The 18,407-nt window shown below is 49.6% G+C and overlaps 1 protein-coding gene across 1 annotated transcript; it reads right to left on the reverse strand.

The window, feature by feature from the left end:
- Nucleotides 1-970: 970 nt before the first annotated feature.
- On the reverse strand, nt 971-13,185 carry Phb1 (prohibitin 1). The gene is made up of 7 exons (XM_075990999.1): nt 13,090-13,185; nt 11,964-12,078; nt 9,204-9,365; nt 5,617-5,759; nt 5,368-5,484; nt 2,827-2,922; nt 971-1,335 (listed from the first exon to the last, which is right to left on the reverse strand). Exons 2-7 carry the CDS (start codon nt 12,049-12,051, stop codon nt 1,123-1,125), a joined length of 819 nt encoding a protein of 272 aa, XP_075847114.1. The 5' UTR covers nt 12,052-12,078; nt 13,090-13,185; the 3' UTR covers nt 971-1,122.
- Between the last annotated feature and the right edge of the window lie 5,222 nt (nt 13,186-18,407).

Genomic DNA, 18,407 nt, shown 5'->3' on the forward strand with positions numbered 1-18,407 from the left:
CAAACTCACCCGAGGTTTGGTAGCAAGGCTCGCTTCAGAATGGGGTGGGACCCACCACACACCACTAGGCATTTTCTCAAACCAAAGCATTTTCTGTCTTGCTCGATATTCCTTCCCATCTGGTGATACAAACGTGCACACGCAAGCAACTGTTGGGACACTCTGTTCTGATCCTCTCGCTCGCTCGCACAAATTGAAAACAAACCCCGAAGGCAGCTGGAAGGTCTGGGTGTCATTTATTGACAGCAGCTTACATTGTGTTTTCTTCCCTTGATTGCTTCCTTCGGAGCACTGGCCCCGCAGCCCTTGGGAAGGAAGGGCAATCTTTTAGAGGGAGCAGGAAGGCAGATGCACATGTCCTTGGCAGGTGTGCTCAGCCCCGCAGGATGCAATCCTTCAAGCTGCAATCCCATTGGGCATTGGAGAGGACCAATGTGGGGAGTGGAAAGGAAGTCTTCAGCAGGACTCACATCTCAGTCCAGGCCTCTTGTGCTACTCCAAGTCCATCCCGGTGTTAGGGCTCTGACGGAGGCAGCACAACTAGGCCCACCCACCTTGCTGGGCGGATTCCTCGCTCCATGCCCTGTTCGCACACACCTGCTTCCACTAGTCCCAGTCAGAGGGAATGGGCCTTACGGTTAAGATAGACCACTTCCTCTGGCCTTCCCCAGCTGTGTCCGTGCAGGTTCAAACGGCTGGAAAAACTGAGGGCTTGCCTTTCTGGTTCAACTGTGTGTGCCACCTCCTCAGATCTTCAATATACGACCGGATGGAGGCTATAGGTCTACCCAGGCCACCAGCTGTGCGCCTATCCATCACACACTGCCCTGCCTGTCTTCTGCCAACTGTCAGCGCCTGCGGTGGGAGGCCGGCAGGCTCCAAAGGCGCAAAGCCGGTCTGCATAAGCGCTTGGCAACTCTGTATATGAAAGTGGATAAAAAAGCGGAACAACAAAAGTTTCATTTGGTAATTACAGATCTGAAGTGATTCTGCTTTTATTTCCTTCACGTTAAGCCAATCATGGAATTTCACAGTGATTTCTGGGGTGGGGCAGAAGGAAAGTGTGTTCAGAATGATGAAGGCCACGGCCTGGTTGGCCTGAGAAGGCACAAGCAGGGGGCCTCACTGGGGAAGCTGGAGGAGTACCGACTGCCCCGCTGGCAGGTAGGTGATGTTCCGAGAGCGAGAGAGCTGATAAGCAATGTCCTCAGCTGCTTCCAGCTTCCGCAGCTCAATCAGGCCATCGCCTGCCGTGGCCAGGGAGTTGGCGATCAGCTCGGCTGCCTTGGAGTCGCCCTCAGCAGAGATGATGGCTGCCTTCTTCTGCTGCTCAGCCTGTAAGAGAGGGGTAGAGAGCCCGGGATTACAGGATAGCATTGTGTGTCAGGCACCCTCAGAGTCCTCAAGGCACTCTGGAAGAATCCTTCCCTCGTGATGGAGTCAATACTGTCCACCCAGCCCTTCTCTTTCCCTTCAGGCCCACTTGTCATTGTAGGACACACTTCGCTTAGCTGTACAGACGTGGTCACTCCTACTTTGATGCAAAGCCATGGAAAATAGAAAAGGGAAGTTGGAATCAATCCTCAGGCCCATCTTTCCCTCCGATGCCAGGTCAAAATGACTTCCACAACCAGAACAACCAGGTGTAGTGACTAACTGTAATCTAACAGCGCTAAGGTGGTAGGGACAGACTGGAGGACCAAGGTTGAGTTCAGCCTGCTTTACATAGGCCAGGGTTGCAGAAAAAAAACCAAAACCAAAACCACTCTAGCAGAGTTGGGCTGAGGTGCAGCACTCTCCCAGCCTATGCAAAGCCTGGGGTTGACCCCTAGGGCTGCAAATGAACTAAGCACCCAAAAGAGCTCCACAGCACAGTGTGCTCCCGTGAGTCACCTTGAAGTCGCCTGTGGAAAACACTGACTTCTCAACCGGCACCCAAAGATGACCTTGGCTCACTGTACCAATACCAACAGAATGACATCTATCAGGATATATGACTTTCAGATGTGGGAGGGGAATTTGTCCTTAAGACACCGATATCAACAGTCTTCCCTCCTGTCCTCCGTATTGGCGCTGGACAGAATCCAGCACACGCTAGTGAAGCACCCTTCACCAAGCTAACACCCAATTCAAAATGTTAAGCTAACTGTTCAACAAATGTTTCCTATGCATCCAACATCACCAGGTGGTGCTACACCTGACAGGCTCTGGAACCACAGTAGACACAAAGTAAAGCACATTCCTGCCCACTCAGAGTTTACGCTTCCTACAACTGAGTCCCTCTTCTAGAGTTTAAGAATTAAACATCCTTAGATTAGGAAAACTAGCAGTGGGGAGAGACAGGGAGCAAACAGCCTTTGCATACACCAGGAAGAACAGGATACTGGGATACTGCGCAAACACATTGTGTTCTACTCCTCTCTCAAACATCTGGATGGATTCAGCCACAGAACCCCCCCAGGAACCGATAGCACATCTGGCATGTTTGATCTTCTCTGCTGTCAGTTTCACTATGTAACCACGGTGTAAAAGTAATTCCTCAATGAAACTGCAAAGAGTCCAGGAGTAACATTTTTTATGTGTAGGAGAGGGTTTTGATCTTGGGCGAACAGGAAAAGAGTGACCCTTCCGTGATTTAGAAGCATAACCCCATATCCCTGATGGCCTTCAAAGCCTCTGGAACTGATTGTGGGAGTAAGGTTCCTCAACCTTCTTCTGGTTATCCAGACAGATGACAGATGACGAATTTCTAGGCCACCCAGCAGATGGGGAAGCCGAGCACAGGAGATGGGGAAAACTGCTCCCGCCATCTGGTTGAACGCTCACCTTTTCCACCACAAATCTGGCCCTCTCCGCTTCCTGCTGAGCCACCTGTTTGGCTTCCACTGCTTCTGTGAACTCCTTCCCGAAGGTCAGATGTGTCTATGGGGAGAAAGTGAGTACAAGCTGAAGCAGTAATTGCTTAGACAGCATTGCTCGGAGGCCTCCCTGGCCACTCGAAGAAAGAGGCCAGGAATGGCTCTAGCAGCAGCTGGAGGCACAGGGAGACGCTCTTCCATCTTGATCCCTCATTCACACCTCTGTATTCTTAGCTGCTCAAATTGTGCCCTCACAGAATTTTGTCACAGTCACTGTGGGCACCTGGGGCTTTTGATGGGGTCCATGGACACCAGAAGGATCTACTCAATCAATCACTTCCCTAGAGGAGACTTGTGGGTTCCAAGACCCCCATGAATGACTATTGCACTTCCAACATCTTTTGATGCCCTGTTCCAAGACTTGGGTGGGGGGAAGCAGATGGAAAACTGAGCCCCTGAGAGCACAGGCTCCAGCTGGTTCCCAGGGACACGAGAGCCTGATGCTCTCTGCTTATGGATTAACCAGTCCACTTCCTTCTCACAGCACGTCCACTCCTCGACAGGAAGACAGAACGGTGGTGTGCAAATCATGGCAACCCCAACACACTAGGTCTGGTAAAGGTTTTAAAGGAAGAGCAGGTAAAGCCATTGGCCAGGGTGAGAGCTTAGGTCAGACAATCTACAGACCTTCTTCATCACATAAATAGCTGGGACATTTGGCTGACGTGACTGTCTCTAAAGACAGTACAGAACAGGACCAGAACTCGATGCTCCTAAGGGCTAGCCTAGAGCAAGACACTGTACCCAACTTTCTATTGAAAAAGAAGGCACAGGGGCTGGAGAGACTGCATCAGGAGCGTGTGCTGCTCTTGTAGAGGACCCAGGTTTGTTAGCACCCACACGGTGACTCACAACATCTGTAACTCCAGCTATGGGGCATTTGATGCATATTGTAGTACACCTACATACATGCAGATGAAACACAAACACAGTAAAAGATAAATAAATCTAGGGGGGAAACCCGAAAAAGGGCACAAAATGAAGAAAGGCATTGGTTTAGATACCTGATGCAGTTTGCTTCACTTCCTCCTCCACTCCCAAGCTCTGCTTTTTAAAATACAAGTACCCTCAAAGTTTAGTAGAGAAAATCCCGGCCCCATAGCTTTCAGAATTTTTCTCACTACACCCTTAAGTCTTTTGGTTTGTTTCTGGTTCTTCGCTTTTTTTTTTTTTTTTTGACAGACCCTTTCTCTGTAGCCCAGGTGGGCTAGAACTCATGGCAAGACAGGGTTGGGATTACAGGCATGGGCCAATTTTCCCAACTAAGTCTTATACTGCAGCCGCTCAACTCTGACTGATATTCTTCCGTGCTCTTGTTCAAACCCTGGATATGGAAATACGATCCTAAGAACTGAAAAGCTAAATGTGTAATTAAAGAATAAAATTTCTCTCTGAGAGGGCCAGTTGAGGGCAGCAAATTCCCCAGGAAATCTAATTTTCTCCTCGCACCTCTTAGCAGTGGTTTCTTGTGGTCAGCCCACATTTCCCCAGGATGGAGTATGTGGTCAGAGTCTAGAAAGATGCCAAGTTTCTCTTAGGTTTTTACTCCATGCGATCTCACAGCCAAGGTCGTGTTAACAGTGGCAGAGCGTGGGGTACAGTGGGCAGAGCCCAAGGCTGCAGCCTGGCAGGTTGCCAGTAGAGGGAGCCACATGCCTTCTCTTCGGAGAGAGAAGAGAGGCCATGCCTGGGGGGAGCAGAGCTTGTCCAGGGAACGGCTGTTTGAACAGCTGCACAGATGCTGAAGGGAAGCCCAGCCTTTCCCAGGCCAGCCACAGAACGGGAAGCACTCTGCCTTGCTACACGAACAAATCACTCCAAGACTGTTCCCAGAGATTCTAGAAACACAACCCCTTCCCTCACCTCGGTCTGAAACACTATACTGCCCATATTGCTTCCTGTCCAAGTTACAACACCCAACATCACATTAATCCAGAGAATATAAAGTCTCAAGAGGTCAGCATATACCTCAGAGGGGTCTCCTGCCCCTTGAAACGAGGCCTGGGGGACAGCCACTCACTTGCACTCCGTCACCTTTCATTAGGGGTTCCCAGGCCCCCTTAACTAAGCTCTGGATCCTCAGTGTTGAGGAATCCTGGAGCCAGGCTGGGTCTTCTGTAGAGAGGAAGACTCAGCCTCTCCCAGACCTGTCAATCTTTTCCTGTGCCCGATGAGGCCATCAGGAATCACTTTCTAGGGAGCCTGGGAAACAGTTCAGAGGTTAGAGACCATCCAGGGCTATCAGACGTTATAAGAAAGCGTGTGTGGCAGATGGAGCATAAAGAATGCTCAATGGAAAACAGACCCAAGGCAATGGCCTCCGGCACCTGTAGGTTTTCACACCCCACAACCAGTTAAGTGGACATCAGACCTAACCCTGTGTGCCCAGAAACAAAGCCTGTCACCTAGGCAAAAGAAGCCCCTCCCCCAGTCTCCCCAAGGATCTTACCAAGGACACATCATCCAGAATGAGCCCAAATGTTGCTGCTCTCTCTGTGAGGTCATCGCTCACCTGCCGGGAGACCAGCTCTCGCTGGGTGATCAATTCTCCGGCATCAAAGCGAGCCTGTCCCCAAGGGAATACAAACAGAGCACAGGTCAGGTTACCAGGAAGGAGAAGACAGCTGCGCCCACCCACCGCCACCTGGCCAGCTCTCGGCTGTGCTCTGGGCATGGGGAGAGGGTCCTGTTCACTCACCACCACCGACTTGAGGATCTCTGTAGTGATGGAAGGCAGCACCCGCTCATCATAGTCCTCGCCGATGCTGGTGTAGATACGAGGGAGCTGGCTGGCCACCGGCCGGAAGAGGATACGTAGTGTGATGTTGACGTTCTGCAAATCTTAGAGTGGGGAACGCATGGGAGTTAAACACAAAACCACAGGTGACTTCCCTATGCCCTTCCTACCCTAAGTCCACTCCAAACCATACACAGAATGTCGGTTAGAGCAGAGAGGAGAGGGGCGGCTCCGTCTGTTCTGCAGCAGAGAGCCCAGAAGAGCACTTGGCACCGCAGACTCAGGAACTGCGGATGGGGATGACCGGCTTCAGTACGCCCTGAGTGCCCTCTGATGAGAGCAGTTCACACGGAGTGACTGAAGAGTGTTTGGGACTGTGAACACCTTAAGACAAAACACAAGCTAACACCCAAAATTTTAGAGTGAGCCTTTCCAAGGGCTGGTGTGTGCGCTCAAGTCAGGCCTCAGGCCTGGGAGACTTGGACCTGGGACCAACATCCGGAGCCCACTGACCTGGGCCGAGGTACCACTCTGACAATTACTAATGGTGCAGCCCAATGACGCCTTAGCCAAACTGAGAGTACTAGTCTGTGAGAACGGGGAGAAAGCACAAACGGTGGGGGAAACCGGAGGGGAAATCAGTGGGAAGAACACCTTCACATATACAGCAGACCAAGGCTAGGGGACCACACTCAGCCAGGGCCCACCTCCTGCCACCTGAGAGAAGGGGGCAGATCACACAACAGTGCACCGATGTGCAAGGAATTCTGATAAAGTCTAAACAAAGGCAGTGGAGCTCCTGGCAGGGTGAATTCAAAAGGCTCACCATCCACACACCCAGGGAGACAGCCCCTACTGCTCCCTGGCAGGTCAGGCCTGGGCGGAGCTAAAACATAGCCACACTGCATAAGTAACCAGCACCAAGGGCCACCCACGAATAGAGTCCTGATCCAGCTACTGAGAGGGTGGGAAATTCACAAATACACACAGCCTGACCTCGGGAACCGCCCGTCCGATTTTAACAAGTGCAGGTACACACTGCACCCTTAGCACATCCGTGCAACAACACAGAAGGGGTCCAAAGGCGGAATTTAGGAGGATTTTAAATCGAACCTAGTCTTCCCCATTACCCCACCTCATTTCACTTTGCCGTGGGTGAGCCAGACCCAGCACACTGCAAAGGAGCAGGGCAGACTCCCCCTCCTCTCTCCTCTGCCCTAACTTCTCACTCTTCAGGTTCTCCAGCCAAGAGTCAGTACAGGGAGACCGGCAGCTCTGTGCTCCACGCACCCTTGGCCATCTTACGATTCCAGCTGCTTATTTTCACACCTGCCTCGAGGACCGAAGTCCCAATAGTTCTCTTTTTAGTCACCCCTGAACTCCAGCCTTCAAGCCAGCACCAAGCTTGGCACAGCACTAGAAGCAAGCATCTGCTGGGAACAGCCCTGAGGGCACCCAGTGCTCAGCGCACCCAGCCCACAGGATCCTTCTTCCCAAGAGTGTGATTTGCTGCCTGCGCCGTGACTGGGAGGGGAACAGTAAGGGCGCACCACCATTTCAGGCTCTCACTAGATATCCAGTGGGTATCTCAGCGCAGGGCTGCGTGGACCGACCAGTGAGAGAGCAATCGGAGGTCTGTCCTGCTGGAGCAGACACCGTGGAAAGCAAGGCAAAGGGAAAGTCGTCAGTCACAGGGGTTTGGACAGTCACTCTGGGGAGCAAGAGCTGATGGGAAGGGTCAACCGCGGCAGGAAAACACAGGCGCCAAAAGCTGATGGGAAAGGGTCAACCACAGCAGAAAAAAAAATCAGATTTCCTTAAAGTTAGAAAAGCATGTAAATATTTTTCCTAAGATTTATTTTACTTTATGAGTATGATGTTTTATCTGCATGTGCATGTAAGTATGGACACCACGTGCATGCTTGTTGGCTCCCCTGGAACTGGGGTCACCATATGGGTGCTGGGAATTGAACCCAGGCTCTCTGTAAGAACAACAAGTGCTCCTAACCACTGAGCCACATCTCCAGTCCCCAGTATCAAACTCTTAGGTTAACCCTTTGTATGTGTCTCTGAATTTATCCTGTTGCCTGTGTTTACCTTAAATATATATTTCGGTCTACAAATCCACACACACCTCTCCAGGATGATCACATTACGAGTTCTCTACAATCATTTTTTAATTAATTTTTTTATTTACTTATTTTACGTGCGTGCGTGTGTGTGTGTGTGTGTGTGTGTGTGTGTGTGCAACACAGCACACACGCGGAGTCAGAAGACAGCTTGCAGGACTCAGTTCACACAGTACACACATGGAGGTCAGAAGACAGCTCGCAGGACTCAGTTCTCTACTTCCACAGCGTGGTTTTTGGAGATCAAATGCAGGCTTGGTGCCAGGAGCTTTTACTCGCTGACTCAATTCACCAGCCTGGAGCTCTTTTTTTTATTTTTTTGGTTTTTCGAGACAGGGTTTCTCTGTGGTTTTGGAGCCTGTCCTGGAACTAGCTCTTGTAGACCAGGCTGGTCTCGAACTCACAGAGATCCACCTGCCTCTGCCTCCCAAGTGCTGGGATTAAAGGCGTGCGCCACCACCGCCCAGCTTGGAACTCTTTTTTTTTTTTTTTAAAGCTAACCTTTAACATTTATTTATTTACCTATTATGTGTACGGGGGTATGGGCATATGCCAGGGTGTGTGTGAAGAGGTCAAAGGACAAATGGCAGGAATCAGTTCTCTTCTCTTACATATCGGACCTGGGAATTGAACTCAGGTTGTCAGGCTTAGCAGTGAGCATCTCTCTAGACCTTAAATTAACCTTTCAAGTTAGCATTCAGAGTAACAGATTTTATTATGGCATTTCCTTTCCTTCTGTTTCTTCTGAAACAGGAACTCAAATATCAGAACTTAGCCATAGATGACCTGAACTTCTGATCCTTCGCTACGGAGTGCTGGGGTTACAGGCAAGCACCACTACCCCGTTTATGTAGCGCTGGACTGAATCCAGGGACTCAAGCACGCTAGGCCAGCATTCTACCAACTGAGCTCTACCCCAGACACACATCATGGTACTTCCATACGTGAATCATTATACTTTGGTGTGCTCTCTTCCAATGCCCCAAGTACTCCTGCCTGCTCCCATACTAGAAATTCTTTTTTAAGACAGGATCTCTCTACATAGCCTTGCCTGACTTAGAACTCACTCTGTAGACCAGGCTGGCCTAAAGTCAGAGATCCAGCTGCCTCTGCCTCCTGAGTGCTAAGATTAAAGGCGTGAACCACTATGCCTGGTCTCCCCACACAAGAAATTTCTTCGTTTCATTTTTTTGTTTGATTTTTAGAGAGAGGGTTTCTCTGTATAGCCTTGGCTATCCTGAAACTCAGAGATTTAGCGGCCTCTGCCTCCCCAGTGCTGGGATCAAAGTTGTGCGCCACTGCGCCTGGCACAGATATTCTTAACCCCTTGCATCCGGGTAACCCACCGATGTTTCTGGAACGAACAGAACGGCACAGCACACCTCCACATCTCCTCTATCAGCTACACGCAAGACTCACCTTTGCTACCAGTGATGACTGGTACGTTCCGTGGTCGCGAGCGGCAGTCAAAGATAATTGGTTTCTGTACCCAAGGGATGAGAAAGTGAGTCCCTTCCCCTACCACGACATCCTGTACTCCACGGAATCGGTCAAAGATGACAGCTCTGTGTCCAGCATCCACTAGGAAGAAATAATGACAGGTCAGAAAAACCCTGTCACTCTAGCAGGAAGGATTCTACCTTTGCAAGATCCTTGCTTCTTTAAAATTTGCAAAACTTCTTTATTTTTGTGTATGTGTGCATGCCATGATGCTCACGTCGAGGTCAGAGGACAAACAACTGCAGTGGTCAGTGCTCTCCTTCCACCAAGTGGGGCCTGATAACCTGAGTTTTCAGACTTGGCGGCAAGTGTCTAGCCACTGAGACATCTTGCCAATCCTTTTTTTTGGGGGAGGGGGTCACATGCACGTCATGACACATGCGTGGTCGTCAGAAGACAGTTTTGTGGAGCCTGTCTGGTTCTTCTGTCTTTCTTAGCACAGGCTCCAGGGATAAAAGTCCCTCGGGTCCCTCAGGTGCTGTGTACGCTTTCCCCCACTAAGTCATCTCAGTGCCCCTTTCTCCCTCTGAATTAACATCTGAATCACTTAGAGACCTGTCTCTTTCTCTCGTTTATTACGTTTCCTTCCGCGCTGTCCTCTTGAGCAATCACTTTCTGCCCTGTAGGTCTCCCCAGGTACTCCGAGGCTGCTCCTTAGCACCCCTTCCCCTTTAAAGAACTGGCCACTGAGTGTCTGATTAACCAATCCTACCCCACCCCCAACTCCCACCAGCACAATGCCGGGAACTGCCTCCCTAGAGTTCTATAACTCAAGAGATTCTTACTAGATGGCATGCATATATGAGCTCCAATTTAATCAGCTGTTCCCAGAAGCAGGGTCCTCACTATGGGAATCCTGAAATGTAGATGTTCCCACTGTTTTGACCTTTCTTTTGGAGATAAGGTCTCAAGATAAAGCTCAGATCAGCCTGGAACTCCCAATTCTGTCTCACCCCTCCCTGCCAGTGCTGGCAGCGTAAGGGGGGGGGTAAGGGGGGGGTGTCAGCTCCGTGGGATTTTTTGTTTGTTTTTTTCAAGATAGGCGCACTAAGTAGCTCTGGCTGTCCTGGAACTCACTATGTAGAACAAGCTGGTCTCAAACTCAGTCAGAGATCTACCTGCCTCTGCCTCCAGAGTGCTGGGATTAAAGGTGTGCACCACTATGGCTAGCTTGCCCAGAATCTAATAGCTGTCCCGTGGACTCAGCGTGAAATTTAAAAATGGTCCATTGTACAGGTGAAGCTACATGAGGTGGGCCACACGAGCCCCAGATCTCTCTCTCGCCCTCCCTCTCCTCTTTGACTTTTTGAGACAGGGTCTCACTGTGTAACCAGGTGGGTGTGGAACTCAAGACCCTCATCACACCTCAGCCTTACAAGAAGTGGGGTTACAGGAGTAATACCAGACCCTGAAGTAGCTACTTTCTCTCTTTTCCTATTCGAATTGAGAATTGGTCTAAAAACTTTCACTCTGAAAGTAATACTTATCAAAAAGTCATAGAGTCAGGAGTGAGAGGTTCAGGAGTCCAAAGCCAAACTGGGCTACAGGAGACACTGTCTTAAAAAACAAACCAGCAGGATGCAGCTCTGAGCTGCTCAAAGCCACTGCATTTGAGCTGGGTATAGAGGTGCACACCTTTAATTCTAGGGCTCAGAGGGCAGAGACATGTGGATCTCTGTGAGTTCTAGACCACCCTGATCTACATAGTGTCCTAGGACAGCCAGAGCTACACGGCGAAGATTCTCTCTCTCTCAAAAAAAAAAAACAAAAAAAAAAAAACAAAAAAAAAAAACCCCACCAAACAAAAGCCATACAGGAAGTGTATGAAATCTGCTGCCGTTCTGAAAGAATATCAAAGTTGGAGGGAACCCTAAGAGGAAAACTAGTTAGTCCCACCGTCTGACCAACATGAAAGCAGTGGACCAGGAGGAGGGGCTTGCCTATAAGGCCATCTAATACGGTCAAAGGAAACCCAGCTCCAGCCCTGGGGCACTATGAAATGCCCGGCAGTGCATCCCAGAAATTATTTTCTTTGCAACTAGCTGAGCAAAACCTTTCTCAGGACACGGTCTCTCAAACTGAGAGATTTTGTCAAGTTATTTCACCCACGTGCAGAAGAGAACCAATGAGATCCTGCTGCTTTGCAGAGGCATCTGGGTAATAGACATCCCTTCAGACTGCAAATCACTGAAAACATCAACCAGCAACCGGACAGAAGGGGTCATCTTAGACAAAGGTTCTCAGTCATCAGCCCCCAACCTGTGGGCCTTGAGCCCTTTCAGGAGGTCAAACGACCTTTCCACAGGGGTCACCTAAAACCACTGGAAAACAGATATTTACATATTCTGTTACATATCAAATGTAAATAAAGGTGACACTATTAAGTAGTAGATTCGTAACAGTAGCAAAATTACAGTTATGAAGTAGCAACGAAAATGATTTTATGGTTGGGGGGTCAGCACAACATGAGGAACTGTATTCAAGGGTGGCAGCGTTAGGAAGGTTGAGAACCACTGCCTAGGTGAAGACAGGGCCTCTGCTAACACACAGCCATAGTACGTGGGATAAGCCCCCTTCACTGCACACACCTTCGGACAGCTACTAGCGTCAGGGGTGCCAAGTGGGCTACGCAGGTCAACAGAAATCATCCAGAAAGCACCACCCTCCTCAGGGCCTCACCATTATACAAGGCGGAGTTCACCACGCCTCCTGCCACTGCTAAAGCCAGGCCGAACTTTCCGATGGACTCAAACACTTTGGCAGCCATGATTCCTCCTGTTGCACCCACTCACACCTAAACAAGGGGTAAAAACAACAAACAACTTGACAGGAAATCCTCAGGGAAAGCCCTCTCCGATACAAGAGGTCTTCACGTATCCACTCCTGTGAGTGCTAACCCACTCACTGAACACCCCGTAATAACACTGGACATCTTGCAAGATGTAGCGTCACGTTTGCTTCTGCAGGTGTTTTTCCTAGAAAAGTCTAGAGCACCTGGCTCATCATAGGAACGATGCTTCGTACCCACAGAGAACTTAGTACCACAGAAAACCACGCTCCCCTTCCCTAGTTGAACAGGCCACAAAAGTGTCTGTGTGTGGTGTGGTTGATTCTGTGCAATTTGGGTTTAGAAAAAATAAATCATGTACTACAAGGATCATGCCAACAACGAAGAGGATAAAGCCTCTTAACATTGAAGTTAGGCAGTCTCCAACAGTTTTATTTAACCTTCCGTTCCTTTATGAAAATTATTACCGGTGAGGTGCACAGAAAGGTTAAGTAGTAGAACCAGGGTTAGAATGAGGAGCTCGAATTCTAGAAGGCATCGTAAAACTCCTCCCCATACCGGTTAATAGGAAAGCCAGGGCTGGCAGGGGTGCAGTGAGGCAGAGCAGTGCCGGGCTGGAGGTGGGGCTGCGGCGGGGTGGGAGAGAGCTCAGAGCAGACAGACCAGAAACCACTCAGCCTTGAACTTTTTAATGCCCCGCCCCTGTGTTGCCCTCTTCAAATCCTCCCTCCCTTTTGTCAGACCTCAACAGCGAGTCTATCCCGTTTCTCTACGCACATCTATCCCCCGCCGATGACACTGAGACACCAGTCCCTTCTATTTCTACTGGCTTCTGGACTTTTCCTTATCCTGTCCCTTCCCTTGCACAACCCCTGGTTCGCTTTGGATTCCACCTTTTCCCCCTTCTCCACTAGGCGTATCCACACATGCATCCCACGCCCCCACCGCACGCAGGAGAGCAAAGGAGGGCTACAGAGACTTACAAACAGAGGCCTGCACCACCCCTACCACGCTCACCTGCCTCCACTCTGACCTCCACATGAATTCCCCAGCCTCGCGATCTGCGCGTGCGACAGGCAGCGCCTCCCTTTCTCCCGCCCTCTTCAAGATCCGTCCTTTCAATTGGTGGAGGCGGGTACAATGCATTCTGGGAAGCGTAGTTTACTAACTTCCGTGGGCCCGGTGGCTTTACTGAGTTCAACTACAACTCCCAAAAGGTTATGCAGCAGCGGGCCCGAGCAGGAAACCTTCTTCTGTTTGGTGGTCACTGATGGGATGTTGCCGTAAAGCCTTTCGGGGACGGTAGTTCCTAGGTAATACGTGCACGTGCCTAGTAGAGATGCAGCGGGGGCTGTTTGAGAAAGCAGCTGGGCTTCCACCTGGTGGCGGAAGTAACTGGGTGGTGAAGGGGATGCGTGGGCCTTTTGAAAAGGGTGAGGTAGAAAAGAAAGAGACTCATGTCTTGCACTCCCGCAAAAGAGCTTGATCAGAGTCTAAGTCTTCTGGGCACTTGTTTTTGGTTTGTTTGTTTGCTTGTTTTTTGTTGTTGTTTTAGTTGTATTTGTGTACCTTTTCTCAAGTTTACCTGTTGTCAACAAGCGTTTGTTATTTTTCTCCCTGTGCTCCACTTTTCTCTCTCCTACTACTTTGTAAATACAAAGATTCCCTCTTACTTGAGTAAGTATAACCCACGTCTGCGCTCCAGTTTCGTCAGTTGAGCAAATAGTGACTTTTATAACATTCCTCTCTACGATATGATAAAATCTAAAGTGAAATACTGAGGTGATTTCTCGTGAACATGTTGCTCTGTAAATACACAACTCTTCAGGGAATGCGTGCATATACACACAAAGACATGAAACGAGCTGGGCTTGGAGGCAGACCGAGATTTCCAAGAGTTCGAGACCAGCCTAATTTATTTTAGCAAGTTCCAGGGCAGTCAGTACTCTGTAGAGAAACCCTGTCTTGAAAAGAAAAGACAAGAGAAGAGAACAGAAAAGAGATACAAGGAGGAAGAAAGAGACTGCTGGAAGGCGGGAGAGAGGCATAGGGAGGGTAGTAAGCAGTGAATATAAGCGAAGTACTTCAAATTAATAAAAAATAAACTTTGTCAGAAAAAAATGTGAATGATGCTGTTGTTCTTTTTTAAAAAATGCTCCAAGATCCCTGTGGCAGTAGGCAGCAGAAATGGCTGCCGGTCCCAGAGCAGCGGCCCGAGCGGTGGCGGCAGGCCATGTGGTGGCAGACAGCAGGCCCTGGGAGCAGCCAGTCCCAGGCAGAGACGGCTGCTGGTCCCAGAGCAGTGGTGGCGGGCCATGTGGCAGCAGGCAGTGGGCCCCAGGCAGAGACGGCTGCTGGTCCCTGAGCAATGGCTGGTTCCAGGCAGGGAGACACATGGCAGGCAGGCAGAAGACAGAAACATGGATAGACACGACATGCAGGGTGAGGTTGAATGTTTATTCAGGGGGTTATGGAGGAGGAAGGGAGATGGGGGGGACAGAGAGAGAGAGAGAGAGAGAGAGAGAGAGAGAGAGAAGAGGAGAAAGAGACAGAGAAGGGGGGAAGCAGAGAAGTGGGGAGAGAGGCAGAAGAGAAGCTGCCTCTCTGAGAGGAAGATGGAAAAGAGCGAGCTCAGGCTGGAAGCTGAAGATCAGCCTGCCTCAGTGGATGGGGGAGGGAGTGGGCGTGGCTTGTCTCTTAAAGGGACCAAAACCATAACAGATGCTATATAACCCAAATGAGGATGACTCACTATGCGAAGACCCTGAAATGGACTAAATAAAAATGCTGCAGGATGCTGGGATCCCCGCGGCTGCAGTGGCAGAAACACTGTAGGTCCCCAAGTGGACACGAGGAGAGACAGACAGATGGGCACGCCATGAGACCACGCTGCAGGTCTCCGCCATGCAGAGTGAGGTTGGATATTTATTAAGTGGGTTATGGAAGGAAAGAAAAGGAGGAGAAAGAGAGAGGAGGGGGGCAAGACTTTTCTCTTAAAGAGAAAGAACAGATCATTACAGACCCTTCTCTCCTAATAAACCACTGAATAAATGAACCATGGGCTTGCATTTTAGTGTTTCAAAGGCTGTGGGATTCGCCAAGGAAGGGAAGGGTCTTGCTGGTGAAGCTGCTGAGGCTGGTCGTATGCCCCAGGTGCAGAACACATTCCTATCATGTGCTAGGTCTTCAGTTCAAACCTCAGCACTTAAAAAGGGGAGGGGCTTATAAAATAGTCAAAATGGGGGAGGGCTGAAGAGACGGCTTGGTGATTAGGATCACTGGGTTGCTCTTCCAGAGGACCGGAGCCTGGTTCCTAGCACACAGCAAGTGGCCCTCAACTTCTTGTTACTCCAGTTCCAGGGGATGCAATGCCTTCTTCTGGCCTGTAGGGGGCATTATCAGTATATACACACACACCCCACACAGACACATACATATACCAATAAAACTTTTTAAAAATCCAGAACATACTGAAAATTTATATTTGCTTAAAGATATTTGGCAGTACACCTATTCAATAAACCCTTATTGAGCACTTACTAAAAACAAATGCCTTTTAAGCCCCATTTTTATGTCTCCATTTGGAAATAGCAAAATGGAGTTTTTTTTTTTTTAATTACATTTATGGGACTGGAGAGATGGCTCAGGGATTAGGAGCATTGGTTGTCTTTCCAAAGCACTTGGATTCAATTCCCAGCACCTACGTGGCAGCTCACAGCTGTCTATAGCTTCAGTTTCAGGAGGTCTGATGCCCTCTTTTGGCCTCTGAGGCCACCAGGCAAACAAGTGGTATGCAGACATACACGCAGGCGAAACACCCATATACATAAGATATAAATGCAGACATTGATTTGCTGGTTTGAGTGCCTATGTGTGTGGTCACGTGTGGCCACAGTGTATGTGTGGTTAGAAGACAGCTCACAGGAGTTGGTCTGAGGAATAAACTCAGGCTGTCAGGCTTGGCAGCAAGCGCCTCATCCCACTGAGCTGTCTGCCTGGCCCTAGTGTGAGGTCTGGTCAGAGAAGTCAGGTGTTACTGCCAACTGTCATTTCCCAAGCTGAGAGACTGCATGGTCAGTAAGCAACAGCTTAGCAACGCTAGGTCTGGAACTCCGCACACAGAGAAGGTGGTAACTAAGGAAGCAATCACAGAAGAGTGTCTGATTTATTCACTTAATGCGCACATACAAAGAAGCCCATTCCAGGTATGTTGGATGGTGGGCTAAATGAAGAAGACAAGGGACTCTGGCCCCCCAGAACTTACACTCTGAGGTGGGGCTGGGTAGACCAGTAGTTCTCGACCTGTGGGTCGCAACTCATTGAAAATCCTCCTCCAAAAATATTTACATGACAATTCATAACAGTAGCAAAATTATAGTTATGAAGTAACAACAAAAATAATTTGGGGGGGGGTCACCACAACATGAGGAAGCGAATTAAAGGGTCACAGCATTAGGAAGGTTGCGATCCACTGCTGGACAAATCAAATTAGGAATGAAAACTTTGAGTAGTTTCATGAAGGATAAAAGCAAACAGTTGGAGGGGGTGAGGATTTTGTGTGGAAGGTTTGGGCGGCAGCAGCAATGTGAACGCAACTGTCTTAAGCAATAAGTAAAGATGTCGGAAGGCAGTTGTCTATCCGGTGGCCCTCACACTGTTAGTTACTTATCTAATTGCTGTAACAAGCTCTCCAACAAAAGCGACTTAAGGAAGAAAGAGTATTTTGGCTTACCTTTTGAAGGCACACCCCACGGGGCGGGGAGAACGGCAGGGTGGGAGGAACGTGAAGCAGGGGTAGGAGGAGCATAAAGCAGGGTGGGAGGAGTGTGAAGCAGGGTGGGAGGAGCATAAAGCAGGGTGGGAGGAGTGTGAAGCGCAGTCCTTGCATCTGCAGGGAGGAAACAGATCAACATTGGTACACTTTACTCACGTTCTTTATATCTAGTCCAAAAGGCAACCTATGGGGTAGCACCATCCGCACTCAGGATAGGTGCAGCCTATGGGATAGCACCTCCCACACTCAGGGTAGGTTCAGCCTATGGGATAGCACCGCCCACACTCAGGGTAGGTTCAGTCTATGGGATAACACCATCCACACTCAGGGTAGGTTCAGTCTATGGGATAACGCCATCCACACTCAGGGTAGGTTCAGTCTATGGGATAGCGCCATCCACACTCAGGGTGGGTTCAGTGTATGGGATGGCGCCATCCACACTCAGGGTAGGTTCAGTCTATGGGATAACGCCATTAACACTCAGGGTAGGTCTCAGTTAAACCTTTCTGGAAACACCCTCACAGACACACGCGGATGTGTGTTTCTGTTGTGATTCTAGATCCAGTCTCATTGACGATGAGGTCCTCCGTCTGTCAGTCCTGACACCTTTAGGTATTGACTTTTGTTTTCACACTTGTCACCTCAAGGTCACAAGATGCTACAGGAGGTCCAAGCCTAATCTCATAATATAACCAAGAGCCAGGAGGCAAGAATGGGGCATGACATATTTCGGGGACTTTTTGATAAGAGTGAATAAAAGATCTTCAGATATGCCCATGAGACATCTTCTGTTACTGGGCAGACCTGTGTCCCTGCCCACTTCCAGGCCAGTTCCTGGCAAAAGAACAACACTGACATATTGGGGCTCAAGTACCCAAGAGGAAAGCTCTGACGGGAGGCCTTGACTTCCAAACCTTGTGATCTCCAACACCCTAACAAATCAAAATAAGCATCCTCCCCAGAGAGGAAGAAGGATGGAAGGGAGATTGGGTATTAGAATTGGAGCCCACAGTGTCTTTCAGAATGGTCCATCTTGGACAAGCTAATCAAGGAAGTCTTCATGAGGAGAAGGCGTTGGAGGCAGGTTATAAAAAGGTGAGGGATAGGAAGGGTGGAGGAATGGAGAGCGTGTGACCAAAAGGATCCGTATGTGTGTGGCAGACACCAAGTAGGCAGTACCAGGAGGTCTGGCAGTTAAGGCAGTGAGAAAAGAGGAGCCCAAGGTTCCACCTCCTGTTGACCCCTCTGCATGGAAACAGGAACAGTAGCAACAACAAAGGTCAGAGAGATGCGTGTGACATGACAGCCATCCCTTCTGAGGAGCTGATGCCATGCCACACCGCAGTGGGCAGTTGTCTCTGTGGGGTGGGGGACAGGCGCCTAGGATGTCATCAGAGTTGGTGGTCTATGACAAGCTGTCTCGCGGCAATGTGCCTGGAGGACAGGAGAGGGCGAGAGGGACCTGTATCCCTTCACAGGCTTCCTCTGTGTTTCAGGAGGACCAGAAGTCATTCCAACAGGACTGCGATTCCGCTCGGCTTCCTCTCAGTCTTCCTGAGGG

This window comes from Microtus pennsylvanicus, chromosome 11 (genome assembly GCF_037038515.1).
Source record: "Microtus pennsylvanicus isolate mMicPen1 chromosome 11, mMicPen1.hap1, whole genome shotgun sequence".
Lineage (NCBI taxonomy): Eukaryota > Metazoa > Chordata > Mammalia > Rodentia > Cricetidae > Microtus > Microtus pennsylvanicus.

Excerpts from the sequence above, each read along its gene's own strand:
- Phb1 (XM_075990999.1), bottom strand. The coding sequence starts at position 12,051 with ATGGCTGCCAAAGTGTTTGAGTCCATCGGAAAGTTCGGCCTGGCTTTA. Across the intron at positions 9,366-11,963 it reads GAACTCCGCCTTGTATAATG|TGGATGCTGGACACAGAGCT; the intron begins GTGAGGCCCTGA and ends ATTTCTTCCTAG. Across the intron at positions 2,923-5,367 it reads TTCTGGATGATGTGTCCTTG|ACACATCTGACCTTCGGGAA; the intron begins GTAAGATCCTTG and ends TTCTCCCCATAG.